At 42.9% G+C, this 25,074-nt stretch overlaps 2 protein-coding genes across 3 annotated transcripts in view; one reads left to right on the forward strand and one right to left on the reverse strand.

The window, feature by feature from the left end:
- Nucleotides 1-25,074, reverse strand: part of TRMT2B (tRNA methyltransferase 2 homolog B) — an 87,956-nt gene that overhangs the window by 25,565 nt on the left and 37,317 nt on the right. The gene's annotated exons all lie outside the window — the stretch shown is intronic.
- Nucleotides 1,100-11,184, forward strand: ARL13A (ADP ribosylation factor like GTPase 13A). Its single transcript, XM_061179201.1, has 7 exons — nucleotides 1,100-1,158; nucleotides 1,534-1,604; nucleotides 6,711-6,960; nucleotides 7,852-7,957; nucleotides 8,475-8,665; nucleotides 9,282-9,372; nucleotides 11,158-11,184. Exons 1-7 carry the CDS (start codon nucleotides 1,100-1,102, stop codon nucleotides 11,182-11,184), a joined length of 795 nt encoding a protein of 264 aa, XP_061035184.1.

Below are 25,074 nucleotides of genomic sequence, written 5' to 3' on the forward strand. Positions count from 1 at the left end.
CCAATGTAATTAGTCATTAGGAAAATATAAATCAAAACCACAATTAGATACCACTTCACATCCACTAGTATGGCTATAAAAAAATACAGCAATGAGAGTTGGCGAGGATGTGGAGAAATTCGAACCATCCTGCCTTGCTGGTAGGAATGTAAAATGTAGAAACAATCTGACACTTCCTAAAAAGGTTAAACATAGAGTTATCATATGACCCAGCAATTACACTCCTAGGTATATACCCAAGAGAACTGAAAACATATGTCCTCACAAAACTTGTACACACATGTATATAGCAGGATTATTCATAAGAGTCAAAAAGTAAATACAATCCAAATGTCCATCAACTGATGAATGGATAAACAAAAGGTGGTATATCCATACAATGGAATATTATTCAGCCATAAAAAGTAATGAAATACTAATACATGCTACAACATGGATTAACTGTGAAGTGACTGTCTAAATTACCCTTTCTACTTAGGCAATCACTTCCAAATACAGCTGTACTTTGATATCACCTGGGGAGCTTATGCTGCTCCCTGAGAATCTTTGAGAGTAGGGTACCTGGACTGATGTTTGAAATCAATTAGAGTAGATGATCTCTAAAATCCCTTATAGCATTAGGAATTGTATGAAATCTATGATAGTGGGTCACCAACACCCACATTTTTGAAGCAGAGGCAGTAAGAGAACCAAGCCCAATGAATAGTTGTTAATTAGAACAGGTCTTCCAATTGAACTCTAAGCTGGTTCTTCTCCAAGGCATCTCTCCACCCCACCCGCACCCCCAAGGTTGCATGAAGATATTCATAACAGGAATGAACTATGGCTGAAGGGATAGGTCACACCTGATGCCATCATGCCTATGTGGGTTGCTTTAATAAGAAATCACCCCATTTTGCCACTAGAGTTGACTATAACCAGTCCCTCCCTCTATGACATAGACAAGGTTGGATAGAATGAAGTAATGGACTTCTGACAGTCCCAGGCTTCCTGTTTATCAGTACCTGTGTACTCATAAGCTGATTTAGGTTCAGAGTTAATAATGGGGCTGATTTCTTGTTTACTTGTTTCCCTTAATATTAAAGAACTAAGCTGCATCATGTTCCGGATACTGACCTCCTGCTGGCCTCGCGTAAAGGCAACTGAAGAGACACGAAGGTAATACTGTAATTATTTCTCTAGACCTGTTCCACCATTTCCTCCAATGTACCTGCCCACAGTCCTTCAAAGGACAAATCTTTATGATATATATTATTAGGGGAAGTGACTAAGTAGTGTCTACAAGATTAGGGACAGGGTTGGGGGAGGATGGCCAATTCTACAAGGCAAGTGAATCAGGGAAGAAAAGCATCCTTGGAGGCTTTGGGGAGGGGTCCCCACACCACCTTCTACCACCTGGCTGTGCCTTTTATGACTGCATTGGGACCACTGCAGGCAGAGCCCCAAACACCAAGGAAGAGTATAATTCTTTCTTTAGCTTAAGAACTAACAGTACTTTTAAGGCTTTGGCTCATTTTCCTTTTCCATTTCTAGGAATGTGACCATCATTATCATTGGACTGGACAACTCAGGCAAAACTGTTCTTGTGGAGGTGTTCCAGAGACGTAAGGAATTGAGAGTATTAGATCCTGGTTTAGGTCTCCCATGGGTCCCAGCGACCAATGAAACAATCATTCCTTCCTAGCCTTACTTCATGACCCTTGAGTTTCCTCTTTTGAAGGTAAACACTTCCTAACACACACACACACACACACTCTCTCTCTCTCTCTCTCTCTCTCTCTCTCCTCTCCTCGGGTGTTATCAGCCTGTTTATGTAATGTCTGTCACCTGCTCCCTTTATAAGATATCCTAATTGAAGGTCTTCTCATAATGTCAGTATGAATGAACTCAGACTATGTAAAGCACTGCAGTCGATTAGGAAGGATAGCATGTTTGAAAGTGTCTAGTTTCAGAGCTCAATTAAAGTGGAATTTGGTCTAGATAAGAGAGACAAGTGGGGGATAATGAAGAAGTTCAATAACGTGAAACTCTTTGTGACAGTTCATATAGAGGGTTGGAGCTTGAGAAATGGTGTCAGTTCAGAGACGTGCAAGTTTAATACCAAATCTCCAGTTTAATACCTTGACATTTCAAGAAGCCATTACACAGAATTTCAGGGAGCTACTTTTCCGGTTGTGAAGCTAACTGCTAGCCAATCAAAGAGCCCAGCACAGTGGTTGGCATAGGATGCCCTCCACTGATTTTTATTAAATAAAAGAAGGGTTATGATGAGGTGGTTGTTTTATATAGGCTGGCAGCAATCTACAAAGTAGAGGAAAGGGCTAACTTGACTCCTCTGCCTCTGGCCTACTTGAAGCCAGCATCAATTTCGTTGAAATACAGCAACAGCCTGCTGGCTGATCTTGCCGTCTGTAGCTGTCTCCCCAGTATTCAGTCCACACAGCTGCCCGAAGGACTTAATGCAAACATCTGATCATGACCCAACCCTGCATGAAACCACTCAATGCCTCCCTGTTGTCATCAAAATAAAACTTAAGTTTCTCAGCTGCACACAAGGAAGGCCCTCCACGATTTGGTCCCTGATTTCTCCAGCTTCACTTCCCATGCTTTGCACATAGGCCCCCTGATGGAGCCAAAACAAATGACTTGCCATTCATCTGCCACTATACCATTCTAGTTCACATGCCCACGCTTTCTGTACCTGCTCTCCTGCTACCTAGTATTTCATCCCCTCCATCATCTACCTGCTTAATCAGATGCCTCAAGACACAGCCTAAGCTTGACCTCAGGAAAGCCATCCCTAACGCCCAGCGCCTCCTTCTTCAGCTCCTACTCTATTCTGTGCCTCCCTCGATCATGCACTTATCACAACATCATTGCACAACTGCAAGTCCATCCCCTACACTGCGAGCCCCTGAGGAAAAACAATGGATTTTTTCAGCTCTGTATCTTCAGTCTCTGTACTTTTAGTACGTTCAGGTAGGTACTCATTCACTTGTGGAATGAATGTTCTCCCTCATTCCACCATTCTCCTCAGGCTACGTGTTGCCTCATTCCAACTTTTCCCTCTCTTCCCCTCCCCCCACCCTCGGAGTGGCAGCCCCAAGCACATTTTAGCCAATGGTTCAGCCTGGTATCCCACCTTATGGGCAGCAGACTTGACTCTGCCTCTCCCAATTCTCTGATTGGCAGAAATGGTAAAAAGGTAAGCAGCAGCAAGAAAATCAAGGAGCCAGGGTAAATCACAAGATTACTGATAAAAGTGGGGATAATTTTTAGAGCCCAACTCAGCCTCACCCCTAGATTCCCATCCAGTCTGGGTGGGGCCTGGGAATCTATATTTTAAGAACTCCCCAGGCCTTTCAGTTGGCCAGTCAGCTTTGAGAAGCACTCATCTGTAATTAGCCCTATGCTATTTTGCCTAGGAGAATAGCATCTGCTTTCCATTCTAATTCCTAGAGGACAGAGCCTGGAGTCTGTTTAATTTGTTACTGTATAACTTGCCTTGTGCTTGGTGAATAACTTGGGGCTGATACATAAACCAATAGGTTTATGGTTGTGACTTCATTCACGGAGAAGTTTTTAATGGCTAAGAAGCAAAGTGCCACTGATGTCACATTCTAAAGAACATCTCAGGCCACCTCTGTCCGTGCAGGACTGCCAGAGTCAATCTAGTAGGTTCCTCTGTACCCAAAATGCAACAGCTTGCCCCCCCACCAGCTCCTGCAAATGTTCATGATTGCCAAAAACAGATAATAGCCTAGGGAGGAAGTTCCAATCTACAAGTAGTAACTTGTGTGAATATCTGAAGACACCAGCTATAAAATCTTTTGGGACATAAGCCATTATCATTAACAACATCATTCACTATAACTGTTTTGTCTGGCATGGTCATATGGGGCAAGGAACCCAAGCATGAGCACAAGCAGGTGCCCTAAATGAGGGCGTTTAAAGCAGTTTCTCTCAAACCCAGCTATACATTTCAATCATCTGGGGAGCTTTAAAAGAAAATGCTGCCTGAGCCCCGCCCCAGATCTGTGGCATCAAACTCTCAGAGAGTGAGGCCTAATGTCATAGGTTTTAAAAGCTCCACAGGTGATCCTGGAGCATAGTCAGTACTGAGAGCCAAAAATCAGAATCACCTGAAGAGCTTTCACACCAACTGATCTGGGACCTGAAGGTTCAGATATTTTGGCCCGGAGAAGGCCCAGGGAATCAAAACCTTAACAAGCGCACCAGATGATGCTGAGACACAACAGGCATGAATTTTACTGCTCTTTAAGGCAGTGGGTCTCAAAATGTAAGGTGCAGAAGAATCACCTGGGGATTTTGTTAAATGTCGGAGTTTGCTAAACATACAGATGCTTGGGTCCCAAGCCTAGGGATTCTGATTCATTTGGTGCAGGGTAGGACTTAACAATCACCCACATGTAACTCTAAAGCAGACAGTCCCCAAACTATGCTTTATGCAACACTCTGCTAGGGATATAGAGATGGATTCATCTCAGTACCTGTCCTCAGAGTGTTTATAAATTAATAGAGGAAATAAGAGAAATGTAAATTTTCAGGGGACAACTTCTGGTGGCATCTAGGGTTTGCCAACAACACATTGAATTATTGAAGAATTGGTAAGGTTTCAAGTAAAAAAAAAAAAACGGGGAAGATAACATAAAGCTTGCACTGATACAAAAAACAAGATTTTAAAATTACCTTTAGAGTTTTCACCTATTCACTTACTATTTTTAAGTAGTCTAATACAGACATAACAAATAACACATCAAAGCTGTGACTGAGGGCTTCCTTGGCGGTGCAGTGGTTAAGAATCCGCCTGCCAATGCAGGGGACACGGGTTCGAGCCCTGGTCCAGGAAGATCCCACATACCGCAGAGCAACTAAGCTCCTGCACCACAACTACTGAGCCTGCGCTCTAGAGCCCATGAGCCACAACTACTGAGCCCACGTGCCACAACTACTGAAGTCCGCACGCCTAGAGCCCGTGCTCTGCAACAAGAGAAGCCACAGCAATGAGAAGCCTGCGCGCTGCAACAAAGAGTAGCCCTTGCTCACCGCAACTAGAGAAAAGCCCACGCGCAGCAACGAAGACCCAACGCAGCCAAAAATAAATAAATTAAATAAATTTAATTTAAAAAAAAAAGCTGTGACTGAAAATTATATGTTCTGTGAAAGCTATAATTAAAAATAAATCATTGACTAACTTGAAAACAGAAGAGGACATTATGAGATGACATTAAAATGTAATAATATGTACATATACACACATGTATACATGTAAATGTGTGTATAATCATAAATTTCCGAAGACCTGAAAGCATCCTATTAACTTCTCAGCTAAACGACTTATTCTGGCAATCCTATGGAAAATGTTCCAGGTAGATTTGAAACTATAAATAAGAAGCTACTGATTCTGGTCTTAGAACTCCCAGGTGTGAGTGTAGAGAATCTATAAAATCATTTTATTACTAATATGGGCAGAGAGCTGGGCCAGAACTGTCAGCTGAACAGACTGGAATGGGTCTGCAGACTGTCACGCTGAACCACATTTCTCTGGGGGCTGAGTGAGGGGTGGAATGCCCTGTGGAATTGTATGGTCTGGCCATAGCCTTGAAAGGGCAAAGGTACCTGAGTTTGGCATGGTTTCTCGGAGGAGATAGGAGGAAGAGGACTTCATACGCTCATCCACAGTAACAGGCACCATAAACGTTTACTGAACACCTACTGTGCATAAGGGAATGCAGAGCCCCTCCCTCACAGAGCTTAGATTTTAGCTGGGGAGACAGGACACACACAGAATGAGGTGAAGGACCAGTTTAACAGATCACGTGTTCAACAAGAGAGAGAGAAGTGAGAGCTGGACTGGTCAGAGAAACTTCCTAAAGTAAGTGGTACTTGAGTTGGGCCTTGAAGAAAGGATGCGAGAGAAGAGCGTCCTGTTAGTTCATTCATTCATTCATTGATTCACTCATCAAATTCACTCAACAAATATTTATTGAGCACCTGTGGGCCAACCTCTGTGCTTGGCATTATGTATATAACAGTAAGTAAAACTGAAGGGGTTCCTATCCTGTTGCAGTTTATAACCCAGATAAATAAATCACAGAATTTATAACACTGTAATATGCGCTGTGATAGTGGTAAGCCCAGAAGAAAGGCACCTTATCCGGACTGGGGGATGGTGGTGTGAGAGAAGACTTTCTAGAAGGAACAAGATCTAAATTGATATTTAAAAAACAAAATAGGTGTTAACCAAGCAGAGAGTAGTGGAAGAGTGTTCTAACCAGCAGGAATAGCATCTTGTGAAGGCCCAGGGCAAGAAAGAGCATGACATTCATGTGGAGTGGTGGGTAGAGAGGCACATGAGTCAGGAAGCATAGGGAGGAAGAGACTGGGTACCAGGGACCCTGGACACCAGTCAGGGAAGAGATGGATCTGGCAGGTTAGGAGGTAAAGGAGTCTGTATTCTATCTTCGGAGCAGTGGGTACTCACGGAAGGTTACTGAGCCAGGAGAGGGTAGCATGAGCAAAGTGCGGTTTAGGAGGATGGATTGGCGAGCATGAGCCGGATGGCAGGATACATTCGTAGGATTCCTCAGGGCAGGCTCTAGTCAAAGTTCAGATCATCGTTTAACAAATTCTTTCATCTAACTATAGCCCCGTTTTGTTGTTGCTTCTCCTCTCTTCCCCATGCATAGTGCTCCCCAGTAGGATGGGCGGTTGTATGAAACCTGAACTGACCACACTCCTGCTGGATGATTATGAAGTTTCCATCTACGACCTGAATGGAGACAGTAAGGGCCGAGAAATCTGGCCAAACTACTACGCGCAGGCACATGGACTTGTTTTTGTCCTGGATTCCAGTGACTTAACGCGCATGCAGGAAGTGAAGGTCATCTTACCACGCCTGCTGTCTGATGAAAGAGTGGCCGGGAAACCCATCCTACTGTAAGAGTCTGCCTTTGTGTCCAATTTCCCCTTCCCATTTTGTGCCTTTAGAAGAGAAGTAGACAGCGGAAGGGTTAAGTGGTCCCTGTGTCACATCCAGTTAGACCTCCTCTCCTCTTTGGCTGAAGGGGAGTGGCCCAGTCCTCTGGGGGCTGTTTTCAAGAGCCACTTTCTACCAGGCGCTGCCATGGGGGAACCTGTTACCTAACTGTGCAAAGGTAACTTTGAAGGCAAGCATCAGAGGGAAATGGAGAGTAATATCTGGATCTTCCACTGCACCCCCTGCCCCAACCTATCCCTCGACTCTTCCTGAAGACTGCCTTCCTAAATTTGCTTCTTTTTTCTGGCTTCGGTCTTTGACCCTGAGATGATGGCAGAAAACCCCTATTTTGTATATTCAATGCCAATGGCCTCCTCCCTTGGTAAACTGCCCGAGAGTTACGTAACTCTTACCCCAGGATGATGATTCAGGTGGCCCGTCAATCCTCACCCCTCCCCCACTCCCTTTTACCCTTTTTTGTTCCTCATTAGGACCCCCAACTCAAGCGTGGACAGAGTTTGGGGGAGGATGTAGAAGCGCCAAATTCGTTTGTATCCCAGTTAGCAATTCTAATTAAAGTTTGATGGTGCAGTGTAGAGGAAGTGAGAAATGAGGCCTGGGGATTATCTCGGATTCAAATTACTTGTGCTATTCTTTCCTCCACTGAGAGTTGGCTAGAAAAATGTCGGGCTCACCTCACTGGGTATGGCTTAAAAGCTAGTCCCTGGATATGTAGCAGCTGTACCAGAATTGGTTGTCCCCCTCTTTCCCTTCTTTTCTTTCCCTTGGCCTCTATCTCAGTTTTACTCTTCCTCTCTTCTTCCCTCCCTCTCTCCAATGCCCGGCTTTAGCCTGGCCAACAAGCAAGACAAGAAGGACGCCTTGCTACTTCGTGATATTACTGAATATCTGCTGCTGGAAAGGCTAACAAAGAAGAACCAGTCCCTGTGCCGAATCGTAAGTGTCCAGCCCTCCCCTCCCTTGTTCTCTCAAGCAAGGCCGATGCCTCCCTTGGCCCATAATCAGCCTCCCGTGCCGGGTCTTAGGCAAAGCCTCTCTTTGCCAGGCAACAACTACAGTGATGATTTCTGACTCAACGGTGATAATAAATATCACACTCTTACAACACTTTCACATCTGTTTTCTCATTAGGCCTGCAAAATAGCTCTTTAAAGTTGGAAGTTTCAATAGCCTCATTTTATGGTTAAGAAAGTTAAGGCTCAGAGACTCTGAGTGACTTGTCTGAGGTCACACAGCCAAGACATTACACTTGATTAAAGGATCTTAGCTTTTGTACCTTTCATATACCTTCTCAGGAGTGAATGCTGAGTATCTCCTAGGAAGTCTTAAGAGCCTCTCTAGGCACAGCAGAGCTTATGTGCACGTGTGCTCTTTGGCTGAGGGTGACTGGGACTGTGAGCCCCAGGGGTCCCAGGCTGCTGGGCTGGAGCCTTCTCTTCTCTTTTTGTCACAGGAGCCCTGTTCAGCCATCAGAAACCTCCAAAGAAGGAACCATGAGCCTATAATTGGAGGCCTGCGCTGGCTGTTATCTGCCATTGGGGATAAATACGAAGAGCTGTGTGCTCGCCAACAGCCACTCCCATCGAGCATCCCAGCCTCCAAGGGCACCACCAGAGGCTTTGGGGAAATATGCTCATCAGACAGGTACCGAGCTGTCTCTGTTAGGTGTACTGATAAGAATAGATGCAAAAGTCAGTCTTCAACATAAGCAGTGAGTTCTGGGAGGGGCATGGATTCTGTGCGGTGCTGAGCAAGTCTCTCAAGATCAGTTGGCCCAAATGGGGCGAGGGCAGTGACCACAAACATACCAACATTGTTAGGTACACCCTCCCCTCGGCACAATTTAAGTGGTCATGTCAGTGGGATGAGTTAAGTCATCAGTATTAGATCGTCTCCAAAAGAGGGTTTCAATTCCCTGGTTTGTCACAGAGAGGAGAAAAGGAGCACGAGGCCCTTAAGGAGCTTATTGGCAATATTCTATGGCTAAATGCCCTGGAGGTGCCCCACATTCTCCGCTTCCTGTTCTCTGATCATCCCAATGATAAGGAAAGATGGGAGGGAACAGGAATATGGAAAAGAAGAAGAAGAAAAGAAAACGGGGTGATCAAGGTTTTGAGGAATAAAAGGACTAAATGTCCTCTTGTTCTGTTGTCCCTTTAATTGTTCCAAAGACATATGGCAGGGCTGGGGGGATAGCTGGATTTGATTAAGGAGCTTGCATCTGTTTTCACTATGGCTTTGTCCTTTCTATCTTCCCCAGCTTCACTACCAGGATGGGAAAGTCCAAAGAAAAAAGACAGCGCCTAGGACAACATTCAATGGAACCTAAGCCTCTAAAGCCAATCCTACAGGTAAGTGGCTCGTTAAATGTTATTGCCCCAGGGACCAATCCCTGAGCTCTCGGGCACCAACTGACTTTTTTTTCCCTTCATCTTCCTGCTATACAGAAAGAAGATGTAAGAATAAGACCTAAAAAGAACACATCAGTAACATTTGCTTTAGACGAACCCAAGGAGCAGGGTGAGTGTTACGGGGAAAATGGAGCTCGTAACACCACTGAGCTTCGCTACAATCAGAGCCCCCAGCTCCATATGCCGAGGAAATCTTTCTGAAGGTAATCCTGGATCAGTGGTTAGTCAGAGAAGAAAAGATATAAAGGCCTTTCCTCACAATTTATAAAACAGTATTCCTATTTTGAGTCCAAAACTCTTTTCTCATACTATGGTTGGTGGTCAGAAGAAAGAAATGTAGATGAAGTGCTTGGGGATCACCATCTGGCCGTCCAGTATGATGCCCCAAGATCTTTGTTTGGATGTCTATAGGGTTATCTTAAAGGTTGTGATTTCCAGTGGTGGAAGTACAAATTGGTACAACCTTTAGGGAGAGTAGTTTGGTTGTATGTCTCCCTCCTACTCTCCCTCTCTCTCTCAATAGATACATATCGAGAACTTTAAAACTGTGGAAACCCTACGAGCCAATCATCTCATGTCTTAAACTGAAGCCAAAGATAATTACACAAGTACACAAAAAGGATGCTCATGGTTGCTTAATCATAGCATTGTGTATAACAGCTAAAAATTGGAAACAAGCTAAATGCCTAACAATAGTGAATGGCTAAGTCAATTATGGTGCACCCACACAATGGAATACTATGCAGACCTTAAAAGGGCTAATGTTGACTTATATTTACTGACATGGAAAGTTTTCCACAACCCAAAGTTTTGTTAGAGAAAATGGCAACTGAGAGCACAGCACATATAGCATGATGTGTATACATGCATAGAATATCTGGAGGGGAATCACCAAACACAAGCAGTGGTTTACTCTAGGGGTAAGATTCTAAGTGATTTTGAGAAGAGCTGAGGTACCTTTCTTTGGATTTGTGTATTATTGGACATTTTTTAAATAATCATATATGATTTCTCCCAATATACTAAAGGCACTAAAAAAATCTGTGAGGACTTAAAGGCCCATTGTTGTTAATGTCTCCTCCATCTCAGTGTTCCTTGGCCCCAGTCTCCACGACGGTAAACTGTTAATATTATAATGTCACTTCTGCTCTCCAAAGGATCTGGCCCTTCAGGCTACCCCAGAGCCTTGGGTTGTTACACCTACACAGAGGGCCCTAGATAGGAACATTGAGGAGGAGAGAGGTACTGCTCTGGGAAGGAGGATGACAGGTGAGTGGAGGGAATCTGGCAGAAGAGCGGAGGAAGTGTCTTTCTAGATGTCAGAATCTACGCTTAAATCTCTGTCCAAAATTGAAATCCATTTTTCATTTCTATAACCTCAGAACCAAGGGCAAAAAAGAGAGAAGACACCGGGGACCTTGGAAAGTAGCTAACACCCTCCTCACCTGGATGGACAGGAAGCCTGGTGCTTAGCTTTGCTTGCGGTGACTACCTATTTTCTTTCTCTTTTTAGACTTTTAACAGAGCGCTGAAGAGGAAAAGGAAGGAGTCAAAAGAAACATCTCATATCCCTCCTTTAGTAAATGGGTTCATCTACAGAACCATTAGGATTATTCAGTTTTTCAATTTCTGCTTGTTAGTACCTCTACAGTCCCCCTACAACTCCACCTACTCTAACATAATATCCCTGAGAACTCCCATTGTGCCTGTACATTGACATTCGAGCCATCAAATGAATCTTATCCCCACTGAGAGGCTCAAGAACAGTTAGGGGGCATCCGTTTGAGAGTGAAGACGACGTTGGCAAAGAAGATCAGAGCCTTGACGTCTTTGTACCCAGATGTTCCCGATGAAGTTTGTGAACAACATGTTGTGGGTGACCAACTGCAGTTGAGCCTTAGAAGTACAGGGTCAGTTTAGAATTACATTTTCCCCCTATGTTCTTGGGTGGAAGGGGACTGGCATAAATAAATAAAACTGTTCTGCTGAGAATTATGCTCTGCTGAATCATTTTCAATCACGCCTCTGAAAACAACTCAGTTTTAAATTCCCTACCACTGTCTGAGAAGCCTGGCAACAATTCTTTTGCTGTCCCTTCAGGAATAGCAATTGCTGTCTCTCCTAACACTTAGGTTAGGTATGCAAAAACCATACGAGCTTAAACACATTCAACTCTCCATCCCAAGGAGGGCAGTGGTAGTGGTGGTAATCATTCTTCACTATTAGTTCAGCTGTTACTTTCACCATCAATACCACAGCCCCCATTTACTGAGTGCCTTCTGGATGTCAGACGCAGCACTAAGCTCTTCACGTTCATTATCTTATTCACAAAAACCTTGGGGGTAGGCAGTATACCTGCCTGCATTTTACAGATGAAGAAACTAAGGGGTAGGGAAGTTAAATAACTTATCCAAGGTCCCACAGCCTGTAAGATGCAGAGCAGGGAACCAAATCCAGATCTGACTCTAGAGCTACTTTAGGCCAGAAAGATCTGCTTATGCTTTTCTCACACTCTACCCAGAAAGAGAAAGCTATACCCAGGAAAAATGCTGAAGCTTCACCACGCCCATGTCAGGAGAACTACATTGACAGCAATAAGCACACCCATGGTAGTGGCAGACACGGGTGAGTGAGCACTTCCATTCTGCAGGACGCTGGGCTAAGTGGTTTACATACATTACTGCCTTGCATCGTCACAAGCCTATGAGGTCGGTTCTATTATCATCATCTTACAGAGGCAGAAACTGATGTTCAGAGAAGTCAAATCATTTGTCCCAGGGCACCCATTAGGAAATGGCAGAACCGGTTTTCAAACTAAGCTCCAACTCCATAACTCATGTTCTTAACTCCTACCCTATATGGTCTCACCAGGCAGTATAAACCAACTAGCCTATAATTGCTTCTGAGAGAGAGAAACCTGGCACATAAGGATCAGTCTCACAACCCCATCTGGAGGGCCTGACACTGTCAAAGACTGCAGCATTTGCTATTATGCATTGCATATGGCCTCATGTCCAAGAGGATCACCCCAGGCACTTTGTGGGTCTTTGACAGGATTCTGACTAAGGCTCAGCTTATTAGTCATGGAGCTGGAAGGAACCTTACAGAACCTCTAGTCCAACCCCAGCTGTTATACAGATTAGGAATTTGGTACAGAGAGGTTAAGTGACTTGCCCGTGACTGTGGAGCTGATCACTGACAGACATGCTCCTAAAATCCAGATCTCCTGCATGCCCAAGCCAGTGTGCTATCTTCCCTGCCCCAATGTACTACACCCTCTCTGGGGCTTCTCTGGCCACTCTTGACCCACCTACTTTCCTCCAAATTGCCCAATAAATATCACTGGAGAATTCTGCTGACAATCATTCTCACCCAGGGACGCAGCAAATATCTCTACTGAAGAACAGTTTTATCAGGCAGTAGACTATAATTCAACAAACCAAGGTTCTTCAGAAAATTGGACCACCCACATTTCTCTTTATGGCATGTATGTCTATGAGGCAGGCATACTTTCTCAGCCAAGAGAGAAGGAAAAGTATGGCTAAAAGGGTGTGAGAATGCTATCTATGAATATGGGCAGGGTGGAGAATTTAGGTTGAAACGACCTCTGACAAAACTGAATTTCAGTATATCGGCATACTTCCCTTTGTACAATATATGTGTTCCTGGGTGTCAACCAAATTTTCCTACATAAAATCTATCAACCAAAAATATTTAAAGAGGGCTTCCCTGGTGGCAGAGTGGTTAAGAATCCGCCTGCCAATGCAGGGGACACAAGTTCCAGCCCTGGTCCGGGAAGATCCCACATGCTGCGGAGCAACTAAGCCTGCGTACCACAACTACTGAGCCTGCACTCTAGAGCCCGTGAGCCACAATTACTGAAGCCTGCGTGCTACAACTACTGAAGCCCACACGCCTAGAGCCCACGCTCTGTAACAAGAGAAGCCACTGCAATGAGAAGCCCACGCACCTCAACGAAGAGTAGCCCCCGCGCGCCACAACTAAAGAAAGCCTGCAGGGAGCAACGAAGACCCAACGCAGCAATCAATCAACCAACCAATCATAATAAAATGAATAAATAATAAAATGAATAATAAATAAAATTTTAAAGAATATCCCCCAATACAGCCAGCATACGCTTATTTAACATCTTTACTTAAGTATAATTGCTTTACAATGTTTAGTCGCTGCTGTATAACAAAGTGAATCAGCTATATGTATACATATATCCCCATATCCCCTCCCTCTTCTGTCTCCCTCCCACCTTCCCTATCCCACCCCTCTAGGTGGTCACAAAGCACCGAGCTGATCTCCCTGTGCTATGCGGCTGCTTCCCACTAGCTATCTATTTTACATTTGGTAGAGAATATATGTCAACGCTATTCTCTCACTTCGTCCCAGCTTACCCTTCCCCCTTCCCGTGTCCTCAAGTCCATTCTCTACATCTGTGTCTTTATTCCTATTCTGCCCCTAGGTTCTTCAGAACCATTTTTTCCCCTTAGATTCCATATATATGTGTTAGCATACAGTATTTGTTTTTCTCTTCCTGACTTACTTCACTCTGTATGACAGACTCTAGGTCCATCCACCTCACTACAAATAACTCAATTTCGTTTCTTTTTATGGCTGAGTAATATTCCACTGTACAATGTGCCACATCTTCTTTATTCATTTATCTGTTGATGGACACTTAGGTTGCTTCCATGTCCTGGCTATTGTAAACAGTGCTGCATGAACACTGTGGTACATGACTCTTTTTGAATTGTGGTTTCTCAGGGTATATGCCCAGTAGTGGGATGGCTGGGTCATATGGTAGTTCTATTTTTAGTTTTTTAAGGAACCTCCATACTGTTCTCCATTGTGGCTGTATCAGTTTACATTTCCACCAACAGTGCAAGAGGGTTCCCTTTTCTCCACACCCTCTCCAGCATTTACTGTTTGTAGATTTTTTGATGATGGCCATTCGGACCAGTGTGAGGTGATACCTGATTGTAGTTTTGATTTGCATTTCTCTAACGATTAGTGATGTTGAGCATCCTTTCATGTGTTTGTTGGTAATCTATCTTCTTTGGAGAATGTCTATTTAGGTCTTCAGCCCATTTTTGGATTGGGTTGTTTTTTTTGATATTGAGCTGCATGAGCTATTTATATATTTTGGAGATTAATCCCTTGTCAGCTGCTTCATTTGTAAATATATTCTCCCATTCTGAGGGTTGTCTTTTCATCTTGTTTACGGTTTCCTTTGCTGTGCAAAAGCTTTTAAGTTTCATTAGGTCCCATTTGTTTATTTTTGTTTTTATTTCCATTTCTCTAGAAGGTGGGTCAAAAGGATCTTCCTGTGATTTATGTCACAGAGTGTTCTGCCTAGGTTTTCCTCTGAGAGTTTTATAGTGTCTAGCCTTACATTTAGGTCTTTAATCCATTTTGAGTTTATTTTTGTATATGGTGTTAGGGAGTGTTCTAATTTCATTCTTTTACATGTAGCTGTCCAGTTTTCCCAGCACCACTTATTGAAGAGGCTGTCTTTTCTCCACTGTGTATTCTTACCTCCTTTATCAAAGACAAGGTGACCAAATGTGCATGGGTTTATCTCTGGGCTTTCTATCCTGTTCCATTGATCTATATTTCTGTTTTTGTGCCAGTACCATACTGTCTTGATTACTGTAGCTTTGTAGTATAAAGTCCAGGAGCCTGATTCCTCCAGCTCCGTTTTTCTTTCTCAAGATTGCTTTGGCTATTCGGGGTCTTTTGTGTTTCCATACAAATTGTGAAATTTTTTGTTCTAGTTCTGTGAAAAATGCCATTGGTGGTTTGATGGGGATTGCATTGAACCTATAGTCATTTTCACAATGTTGATTCTTCCAATCCAAGAACATGGTATATCTCTCCATCTGTTTGTATCATCTTTAATTTCTTTCATCAGTGTCTTATAGTTTTCTGCATACAGGTCTTTTCTCTCCTTAGGTAGGTCTATTCCTATGTATTTTATTCTTTTTGTTGCAATGGTAAATGGGAGTGTTTCTTTAATTTCTCTTTCAGATTTTTCATCATTAGTGTATTCTTATTTATTTTTGAGTGAATAATTTTGTTGCTGCAGGGTGTTACCATACTCCAAACCCCTTATCAAGCTGGGAGACCGAGCAATTTCCCCCAGTGAAGACAGGAATAAGAGTACGTACCTCACGGGCTTGTTGGGAGAATCAAAGGGGACAATCCAGAGCAAAATGCTTAGCAGAGTGCCTGGCACGTAATAAGTAGCTCATGAAATGTTAGCTACTATTATTATGATTAGGGGAGGATCTTAGATCATTAGATAGCTATACGTCCTTTCTGGGAGAAGTATCCTCTTTTCTGCAAAGAACAACCCAAAGAGAGATGTCTTAGATTCTAAAATACAAATAGTATAGGGAGCTAGGGTAAGTATAACCACTGCCAACCAATGATTCCCAGGTTTGAGAATCCTAAACCTGCCAAAAAGGTCTTACAAATCTGTCTTAGCGTGGCAGCCCAGGGACCAAGATCAGCGAGAGTTTCTTGAGCCTTGAGGGTAAATTTTCTTTCAGGCAAGTGGTTGCCTTGGAGTTTCTCTCATTGTCAAGGTCTTGGCCTCCCTCCTCCAGGATTTTTAAAGTCTAGCTCCTGTCAGAGACACTTCGAACATATGACCCTGGCCCATCGTTCAACAAGCCCCATGTGGCTCCAGGTACTTGTCCATTTTGTCTTGCAAGACAGGCCTGGGCTTTCGGACTAGAGAATTCCATACGTATAGGTAGAGGGGTCCCTCTGCTCTGAATGGTTTTTACTCCTGAAATCTTGTTACTACTCTTCATATACTGTTTCTACCCACCCTGTATTGCCCAATCAGTAAGGCTGGTATCCAGTATGATCTGCAGAACATGGGTCAGAGATTCAGTACACCATAAGGGTTAAGGAAGAACTGTGGTAATTTAGGGTTGGAGATGGAAACCAAGAATAGCTAACCTAGTCACAAATCCCATGGAGATTTGAGTGTTTGGGCCATCCCAGTGGTGTTTATAATATCACTCTTCCCTCCCAGTATCCTATTAAAAATCACTTGGGCTTCCCTGGTGGCGCAGTGGTTGAGAATCTGCCTGCCAATGCAGGGGACACGGGTTCGAGCCCTGGTCTGGGAAGATCCCACATGCCGCGGAGCAACTAAGCCCGTGAGCCACAACTACTGAGCCTGCGCGTCTGGAGCCTCTGCTCCGCAACGGGAGAGGCCACGACATTGTGAGGCCCGCGCACCGTGATGAAGAGTGGCCCCCACTCACCGCAACTGGAGAAAGCCCTCGCACAGAAACGAAGACCCAACACAGCTATAAATAAATAAATTTAAAAAAAAATCACTTGTTTTCAAGGCAGTTGCAACTGGCAAGACCTACCCAAATACACTGAACACAACACCACTCAGGAGAATTTTGCCAATTAGCATCCTTAACTATAAAACACCATTGGCTATGGGTGGAGTAGGGCTCATGCCTGGACTCACTGCTTTGTCACTCACCCCTGTAAACCCTTTATTGGATGGGCCAAACTTGGATTTCTGACAGGAAGGGGTATAGAGAACAGGAGCTCTATCGCCCAGTTTTCCAGAACTTGAAACCATCCCCCCATCCCACTTTATTTTCACAGGTGTGCCTAAAAGAACTGCAGCCATGGCGCCCCTGACCTATGCCTTATTCCTTTAGCTATAATAATCCATCCTCCCACTCCTCCTTGCCTTTTCTTCCATATCAAGTTCTGTGGGAAACACAGGTGGAGTTGTTATCCCCAGGCAAGAGAGAAAGCAGCAGGAACTTCCTGCTGTTGGCAGGGAGATAGTATCAGCTGAGGGTCGTGGGAGTCGGGGGGCTTGTACTTCCACTCCGGTGCCCCTGAAGTGCCCGGCTCAGGTTCAGGGAGCCCGGGAGGCTCTGCTGTCAGGTGTCGGGCAGAGCGATGTTAACAAAGCGCTCAAACTGCGCTGTTCGATGATGACTCAAGAATCCCACGCAATCCCACGCTCCTGCCAGTCGCCACTTCCAGGAGCTAAAATAGACCTCTGATGCTAAGAGACAGCAGGCCTTTTATATCTGCTCAGAAAAATGAGCCCAGCCCTAAGAACTATCCTGCTATTCGATACAATGGAATGTTATACGGCCATTAAAGATACCAATTATGCACACTGTGCAGGTGGGAACCAGAATGTGAAATAATGTTACATGAAAACAGCAAAATAGGAAATAGGTACACATGCCGATCAGAACTATGGAAAACACACATCGAAGAGTTCATCCCTAAAGAACCAAAGAGAATGAAGAGCACCACAGTCCTTTGAGTTTCCACCCCCACCCCCCACACACAACACCTTTTATTATAATACACTTTTCTAAAACTGTCGTGCTGGTCATGCTAGGTTACTGAGGCACCTGCCTTTTAAGTGACACAGGAGTTAACTCTGCAGATCATTTAATTCAGGGAATAAAGAAGAACTGAATGCTAAGGGGACTGGTGCTTTAAAATGACTGGATTCTTCCTCTTCCCACTCCCCTTCTCAAGATCAGGGCACGTTATCATTTCAGGTTTAGCACTCCAATGAGAAATTCCTTCAAAACACCTAGCCCACCAAACTCTAAGATGGGAGTTTAAGGAAACATGTATTTGGACCTCTCTGAAGTTGGACTGCTGTGTTTTGAACTTAGCTAGCTTATATGGAGAGAAAGGAACTGTTTTTTGATAGGCTGCCAGAAATTCCTTATTGAAAAAGAATTGCTAAATTCTCTCCCCCAGCCCCACCCCCTGTCACCTTGTCACTGGTAGTGCTTACAGTTAGCCAAACATCTAGCACATATTTGGGTGTCTGGGTGAGCACTATTCTCTTTCTGGGGTCCTGGCTTCAACACCTGCCCAGACTTGGTTTTTCTAGAATTAGCTTCCAATCAGTATGTTTAGTTTTTAAAAGACTATGTGTAGGTTTTTTTTTTAAACTTTGTATTTTGAAATAATTTTAGATTTACAGAAGAGTTGTAAATATAGTACAAAGAGTTCCCATATACCCTTCACCCAGCTTCCCCTAAGGTTAACACCTCATATAACTCTGGTACATTGATCAAAACTATGACATTAACGTTAGCACAATACTATTTACTAAACTACAGACTTCATTCAGATTTCACCAGTTTTTCCACTAATGTCCTTCTTCTGTGCAGGATCCAATCCAGGATCCCATGCAGTGATTATATATAGAATGTTTAGTTAAAAAAAAAAACACCCCTAGAAACAAGTTTCCTTTTAGGAGGTGGAACAGGTAAGCCAGTAGGTGTCTGGGCAATTTATGATCCTGAGCTATTCTACCCAGAAGGGAACTCTATCACTTCTGTACCAAAGCCCTTAATTCAGAACACCTCATCATGGTTATTTTCAGAAAACATGTCTTACATCAGCACTTCTCACAGTAGTACAAACGGATTTGACAAGTGGGTTATTTTAGCAACCAATATTATGGGGGTGACAAAATGAGCAGGATGGCCTTATCTGTTTCCTATGTGTCATTTTTCTTCAAACTGTATTGAAACTTTTTACTAGAAGCTGTAATATTTGAGTGTAACATAAATGCTGAGAAACACCCACACCAACAGGGAAGGTACTCTTTCCAATGTGTGTTTGGTTTTGTTTGCCTAAAATTAAGTATTGAAATCTTACAAAAACCAAATTGATTAGGGTATTTTGACTCGTTAATCTTGAGAAGAAAGGGAAAGCAGGCTATAACATCCATTTATTCCTTCAACAAATAATCGGATAATCAAGAATAACTTCCCCCTTAATCCATGCCAACTATGTGCCAGGCAATTTGCAAAGTGCTTTACAAATATTGTTTTGTTGAATAGGTCACCACAATCTCATGAAGTAAGTACTATTATTACCCTTCTTTTACAGGTAGAGGGGCAGGGAACAGAGGATTTAAGAGGTTAAGTAACTCACCCAAAGTCACACAGCATAGAGTGATGGAGCCAGAATTCAAGGCTGGGTCAGCCTGATTCCAAAGCTGGTTGTCTTGGCCAGTATGCTATATTGCCGCTCTGAGCACCTGCTACATTTCAGTCACTGCGCTGGGTGCTAGACAGAGATACAACACTGAACAGCCCTTAGTCCCTCAAATCTTACAGTCTAGTTGGAGAGAGACCATTAAAGAGCTAAGTAACAGCCCTCTCTTCTCCTTAGGTATTCCTTGGATTGGTTACAAGTAAAGGTGATCAGTAAATGCAATCAGTGAATCCCAACACCTTTATATATTTAAATTCCTTTTTTAGGTCCTCAGAGAAAAGTCCTCTCCCCTCTGTGTACCCTGAGGATCCCTAACAGTTAGGAATGGACTTGAGGATATTGACATGTTCCTCCATTTTGTGGCTCTGGGCTAGATGTCAGCATTGCCCCCACCCCCCGCCGCCACTTTGTCTCCTTTGATGAGAAACAATGGGAACTATAATGTGCAGACACATATAATGATGAAATCAAATCAGCTGATGGAAATTTTTAAAGTCTGGGACACAATAATTATATTCCATTTCAACTATCTTTTCACACTTGCATTAATTGGTGAGCTCTAAGGGAGCTTCAACTGGTTCATGACTATATGGCATTCCATTTTGAAATATATTTCTTAGAAAAATGACAATGATGACCCTGTAAATTATAAACTGGCAACGTGATTTTAAAAGTGAAGGGCTGGAAGACTTAAATCTCAGCAAATGACAATCATTCTCTTCTCTCTCCCAGCCTCCAAACAATCAAATACCCTAACCCTGTGGTTTTCGAGGCTGGCTGCATATGGGAATCACTGGGGAAACTTCAAAATTACCCATGCCTGTGTCCCACCCCCAGAGACTGTGATGACTTAATTGATCTGGGGTGTGGCCTGGGTTTTGGAAGTTTTAAAAGAACCCCAGGGGATTTTAATGTGCAGACAAGTTTGGGAACCACAGCCCTAATCGGAGGATCATAACCCTGGCTGCACGTTAGAATCATCTTCGGGGCATCTTTTAAAAGTCCAGATGCTTGGGCCACATCCCAGACCAATTAAGTTAGAAGATGTGGGGGTAGTGCTCAAGTCCCAGGAACCAGGATTTTTTGAAAAGGATTTTTCAAAAAACCAGGATTTTTTGAACTCCTAGAGGAGTTCAATGTGCAGCCAAGACTGGGAAGCACGGCCGTAGGTGCAACTCCACACCTGCAATAAGGGCAATGGCAAAATTTGCACTCAGACGTTCAGCAACTCTAAGATGAGCCTAATGTGAAGAAGCCAGTTCTAGAAGCCAGGTGGGAAGCAGGCTGAGGACAAACCCTTAGAACAACTGTCCTACTTTAATATTAAAATGAGCTCACTTTTCTCTTGCCATGTATGAGGGTCAACTTTTAAGGCTTGTCTAGGATCACTAGTAACTGATGGTATCTAAGCCCCACTCCCTACCACACCCACCAAAATAACTGCAGAAAGAATGGGAAATAAAGTACTTTAAAGGGATGAAAACCTTTGCAAAGGGCTGCAAACCACTGCTCAGAGACCCTGCATGGATGTAGACAAGGAGGAAGCAGAAAAGCAAGCTATTTGACCTACGTATTATCCAACTAGTTAGTTTTTACCTGCAACTTCATGTGCATTTTTACTCACCAAGCCAAACTCTGGGCTTGGAGGAAAAAAGCCCTAGACCATGATTCTCATCCTTACCTACACATTAGAGACATCTAGGGAGCTTTTAAAATAATGATGCTAGGGCCACACCCAAAGTGAATTAAATCAGAATCTCTGAGGGGATGACATCCAGGAATCTCTGTTTTAAAAGGTCCCCAGGTGAAAAGGTGAGGGAGAGGGATAAACTAGGAGGTTGGGATTAACATATACACACCACTATATATAAACTAGATAATCAACAAGGACCTACTGTATAGCACAGGGAACTCTACTCAATATTCTGTAATAACCTATATGGGAAAAGAATCTGAAAAAGAATGGATATATGTATATGTATAACTAAGTCACTTTTCTGTACACCTGAAACTAACACAACACTGTAAATCAACTATACTCCAATATAAAATAAACATTTTAAAAAATACATATCTTAAATAAAAATACTTTTAAAAATAAAAATCGCTTAAAAATGCTAAAAAAAAAAAAGGTCCCCAGGTGATTCTAATGTTGCAACTGTAAAACAAAGAATGTTGCCCACCATCCAGTTCTACCTACAGTACACCCTGAAAGGAATGCAGAGCGAAGATCAAGAATGAAGCACTCTGCTCTGGGAAAACAGGCAGAACAGGCCCTCAGTTACATATTTTCAGGAAAAATTTTTATGAACCCAGATTCTTGCATCTTCCCATACTTAGAAAAGCACTAAAATCATTAGCTAAGATGTCTGTTCCTCGTGACTAGCAGCAACCTTCTACCAGGATGTGTGCTTGGTTGCACATACCCCTTCGCCAAAATCACATACATGCTGACCTCCCCCCTTCCCTTACCTCTTTGGAGTAGTTCCTCAGAGCTCTCTGATAGGCTGTCTCCCGGGCTTTAGTCCTCAGTTAAGTCCCCAAATAAAACTGAACTCACAGCTCTCATGTTATGTGTTTTTATTTCAGTTGACACAACCAAGGCTGAGAACTGTCACTCTAAACCAGTGGTTCTCAAACTTGAGTGTGCATCAGAAATCACCTGGAGGGCACATTAAATAAAACACACATAGCTGGGCCTCACCCTCAGAGGTTCTGATCCAGTTAGGGTGGAACCTGAAAGTCTGCATTTCTAACAAGCTCCTAGGTGATGCCAATGCTGTTGGTCCAGGACCACACTTTGAAAGGCAGAGCCCCCCGTGGACCACTGGTTCTCAGCCTTGGCTGCACATGAGAATCACTGGTGGGCATTTAAAAAATACTGATGTCTGAGCCCCTCCCTAAACCAATTAAATTGTAATGTCTGAGGCCCAGGGATCAGCATTTTTAAAGGTGATACAAATGTGCACTGAGGCTTGTGATCCACTGCCCTAGACCTAGATATTTTACAGCTGGAAGAGATCATTTAGTATAAACCCTTAAATTTCCTAAGAATTTATAGCTACTTTAGCTACTACTGGTCCACGTGTCCCAATCCCAATTTCCACTATTCTTCCTTAATCATTACTATGTATTAACAATGGGAATTGTAAATCAACTATACTTCAATAAAATTAAAAATAATAATAATTAAAAAAACAATGTGACCAATTTAGGGTGATCAACTTGTTGTCCTGGTTTGCTTAGGACGCTCCTGGTTTTAGCACCGAAAGTTCCAGATTCAGAGTAAATCGGGAAAGTTGGTCACTGTGGTAATGTTTTACAGCTCACAGATTGGAATACAGTACTATTAGATTTTGCTTCTAACATCCAGAATCCATCCTCCACTAAAAGGAACCAGGGCTCCTTGGAAATAGCTTATTCCAGGACTAGGGCAGAGAAATGTATGGTGAGCCTAGGAATTTTCTGTCAGAATCCAAGGAAGTGCTCAAAGACTCATGGAAGCATGTCAAAAGGACTAAAGGGACTCCCACTGGCTAAACTGGAGAAAATTTGAGCATTACAAAGAAAATGCTGAACTGAATGTAAAGCACTGAATTTACATTAAAAAAATCATTGAATTAAGTGACTTTCAAAACAATAAGTAAAACTACTTCTCTACTATTGGAAGTAACTATTACATCAACTTGCTTTGAAAATTGGTATTCGAGGGGAAAGAATTAGGCCTTTACATGATCTTTTTGGTTCATATCCTATAGATGAGAAAAAGCTCACCTTTACGGAAGAATGCCAGCTAAGAAACATAGACTGGATGACAGAATTAGGAAATCACCATCTTGCAACCCCTGAGTAAATCACAAAGTCAGGAAATACATTTTAAAAATTAGAAAAACAAATTACTGAGTGAGGAAACAGGAATTGATGGATGCTGAAATTTTAGGTGAGAGGTTATTGGGGAACAGGACAGTCACATGGTACCAAAGTTAACACCCCAGATTTCTTGCTAATTAGGAAGAGAAAATTAAAATTACATGGAGAGTTCTGAGGGCCACCACCTTAACCATCACCTTTACTAAGAGTGGACAACTGCCATTATGTTCCACTGGATGGGATGCTACATGAAGTACACAGCATTATTTATGAAGCATTCTTATCAAAACTGAATCTAATCAAGCCTCTAGACCCAACAAATTCCAGTTTACAGGAAACTCAGGTGCTGGAAGGGAAAGCTAAACACTATCATAAGAAAACAAACCATCCTGGTTTGCCCAGGACTGAGGACTGTCCAGGATGCAGGATCAGTGTTAAACCAGGAGAGTCCCAGGAAAACTAGGATGGTTGGGCACACACACAACAGTCAGAAAGATTCATAAGTGGGGCAGACCTGGTCTCTAAAAGTCAGTGCTATTAATAAAAAGTGGGGAGACTGTTCTAGATTAAAAGACACTAAAGAGAGACCACACTCAAATGCAACATGTGAACTGGCCATAAAAGACTTCAGGGGACAGCTGGGGAAATCTGAATATAGAGCAGTACTACTCAGCCAGCCCAAAGATGTAAATGAACCAGGTCATTAAGCACACTATTTAATCTGGCTGACATATTTTTGGTAACAAAACTTCCTCAGTGAAGGATGTGGTGCACTGATACACACTCTGGTACAAGCTCCTTATCTCCCTCTGAACCATCAAGCAGTCTGCAGACCACACATTGGGAAGCACTGTACTAGATACTGGATAAACTAGTAAAGATCAGTGAGGTACTGGTAATTTCTTTTTTAGCTCGGCTTACGGTATTATGGTTATGTAGAAACATGTCCTTACACTTAGAAGATGTATGCTGAGACGTTTAAAGGTGAAGTGTCACGGTGTCTACCACTTACTTTCAAATGGTTTATCAAAGAACAGATACACACACAGATAAAGCAAATATGGCGAAATGTTAACATTTGTTGAATCCTGGCGGTGGATATACTGGTGTTCATTGTATTATTCTTTCAACTTTCTTGTATGCTTAAAACTTTTCATTATAAAAATGACAAAAGCATAATACTAAGATCATCTTACTTATAAGGTGTAACACTAACAGAATTACCAGGAAGCTGATTACCTACAGCTAATCCTATATTTATTCATTAGCTATTCCTTAGGGGATAGCTAAGTTAAAAATAGAAAAATGAGTTGAGTTAGACAAAAGAAAAAAGCACATTCCCAGCTGAGGAAACAGAATGTAGAAAGGACCAGAATGGAAAAAATTTATCTTTTTCAAGGAAAGGAACTCAATGTGTATAGAAAAATGAGGCTACCCAGATTATGAAGGGGCTTTGAGGCTTCATGAAGAATCTGAGACTTAATTTTAAAAGGAAGAAGGAGCCCGTAACAGACAGATTTCAAGCACCAGAGAAACACAATGAGACTGGCATTTTAGAAAACTCACTCTGGCTGTAGAGAACAGAATGGATGGGGGTAAGAATGAAGACAGCAGCACAAGTTAAGAACATGGCCCTTTCAGTAATAATCTGGTGAGAGATGATGGGATGGAGACTTGGTGATACACTGCATGTGGGCAGAGGGTATAGGAAAAGAAGGACTCAGATAT

Source organism: Eubalaena glacialis, chromosome X (genome assembly GCF_028564815.1).
Source record: "Eubalaena glacialis isolate mEubGla1 chromosome X, mEubGla1.1.hap2.+ XY, whole genome shotgun sequence".
In the NCBI taxonomy this organism is placed as follows: Eukaryota; Metazoa; Chordata; class Mammalia; order Artiodactyla; family Balaenidae; genus Eubalaena; species Eubalaena glacialis.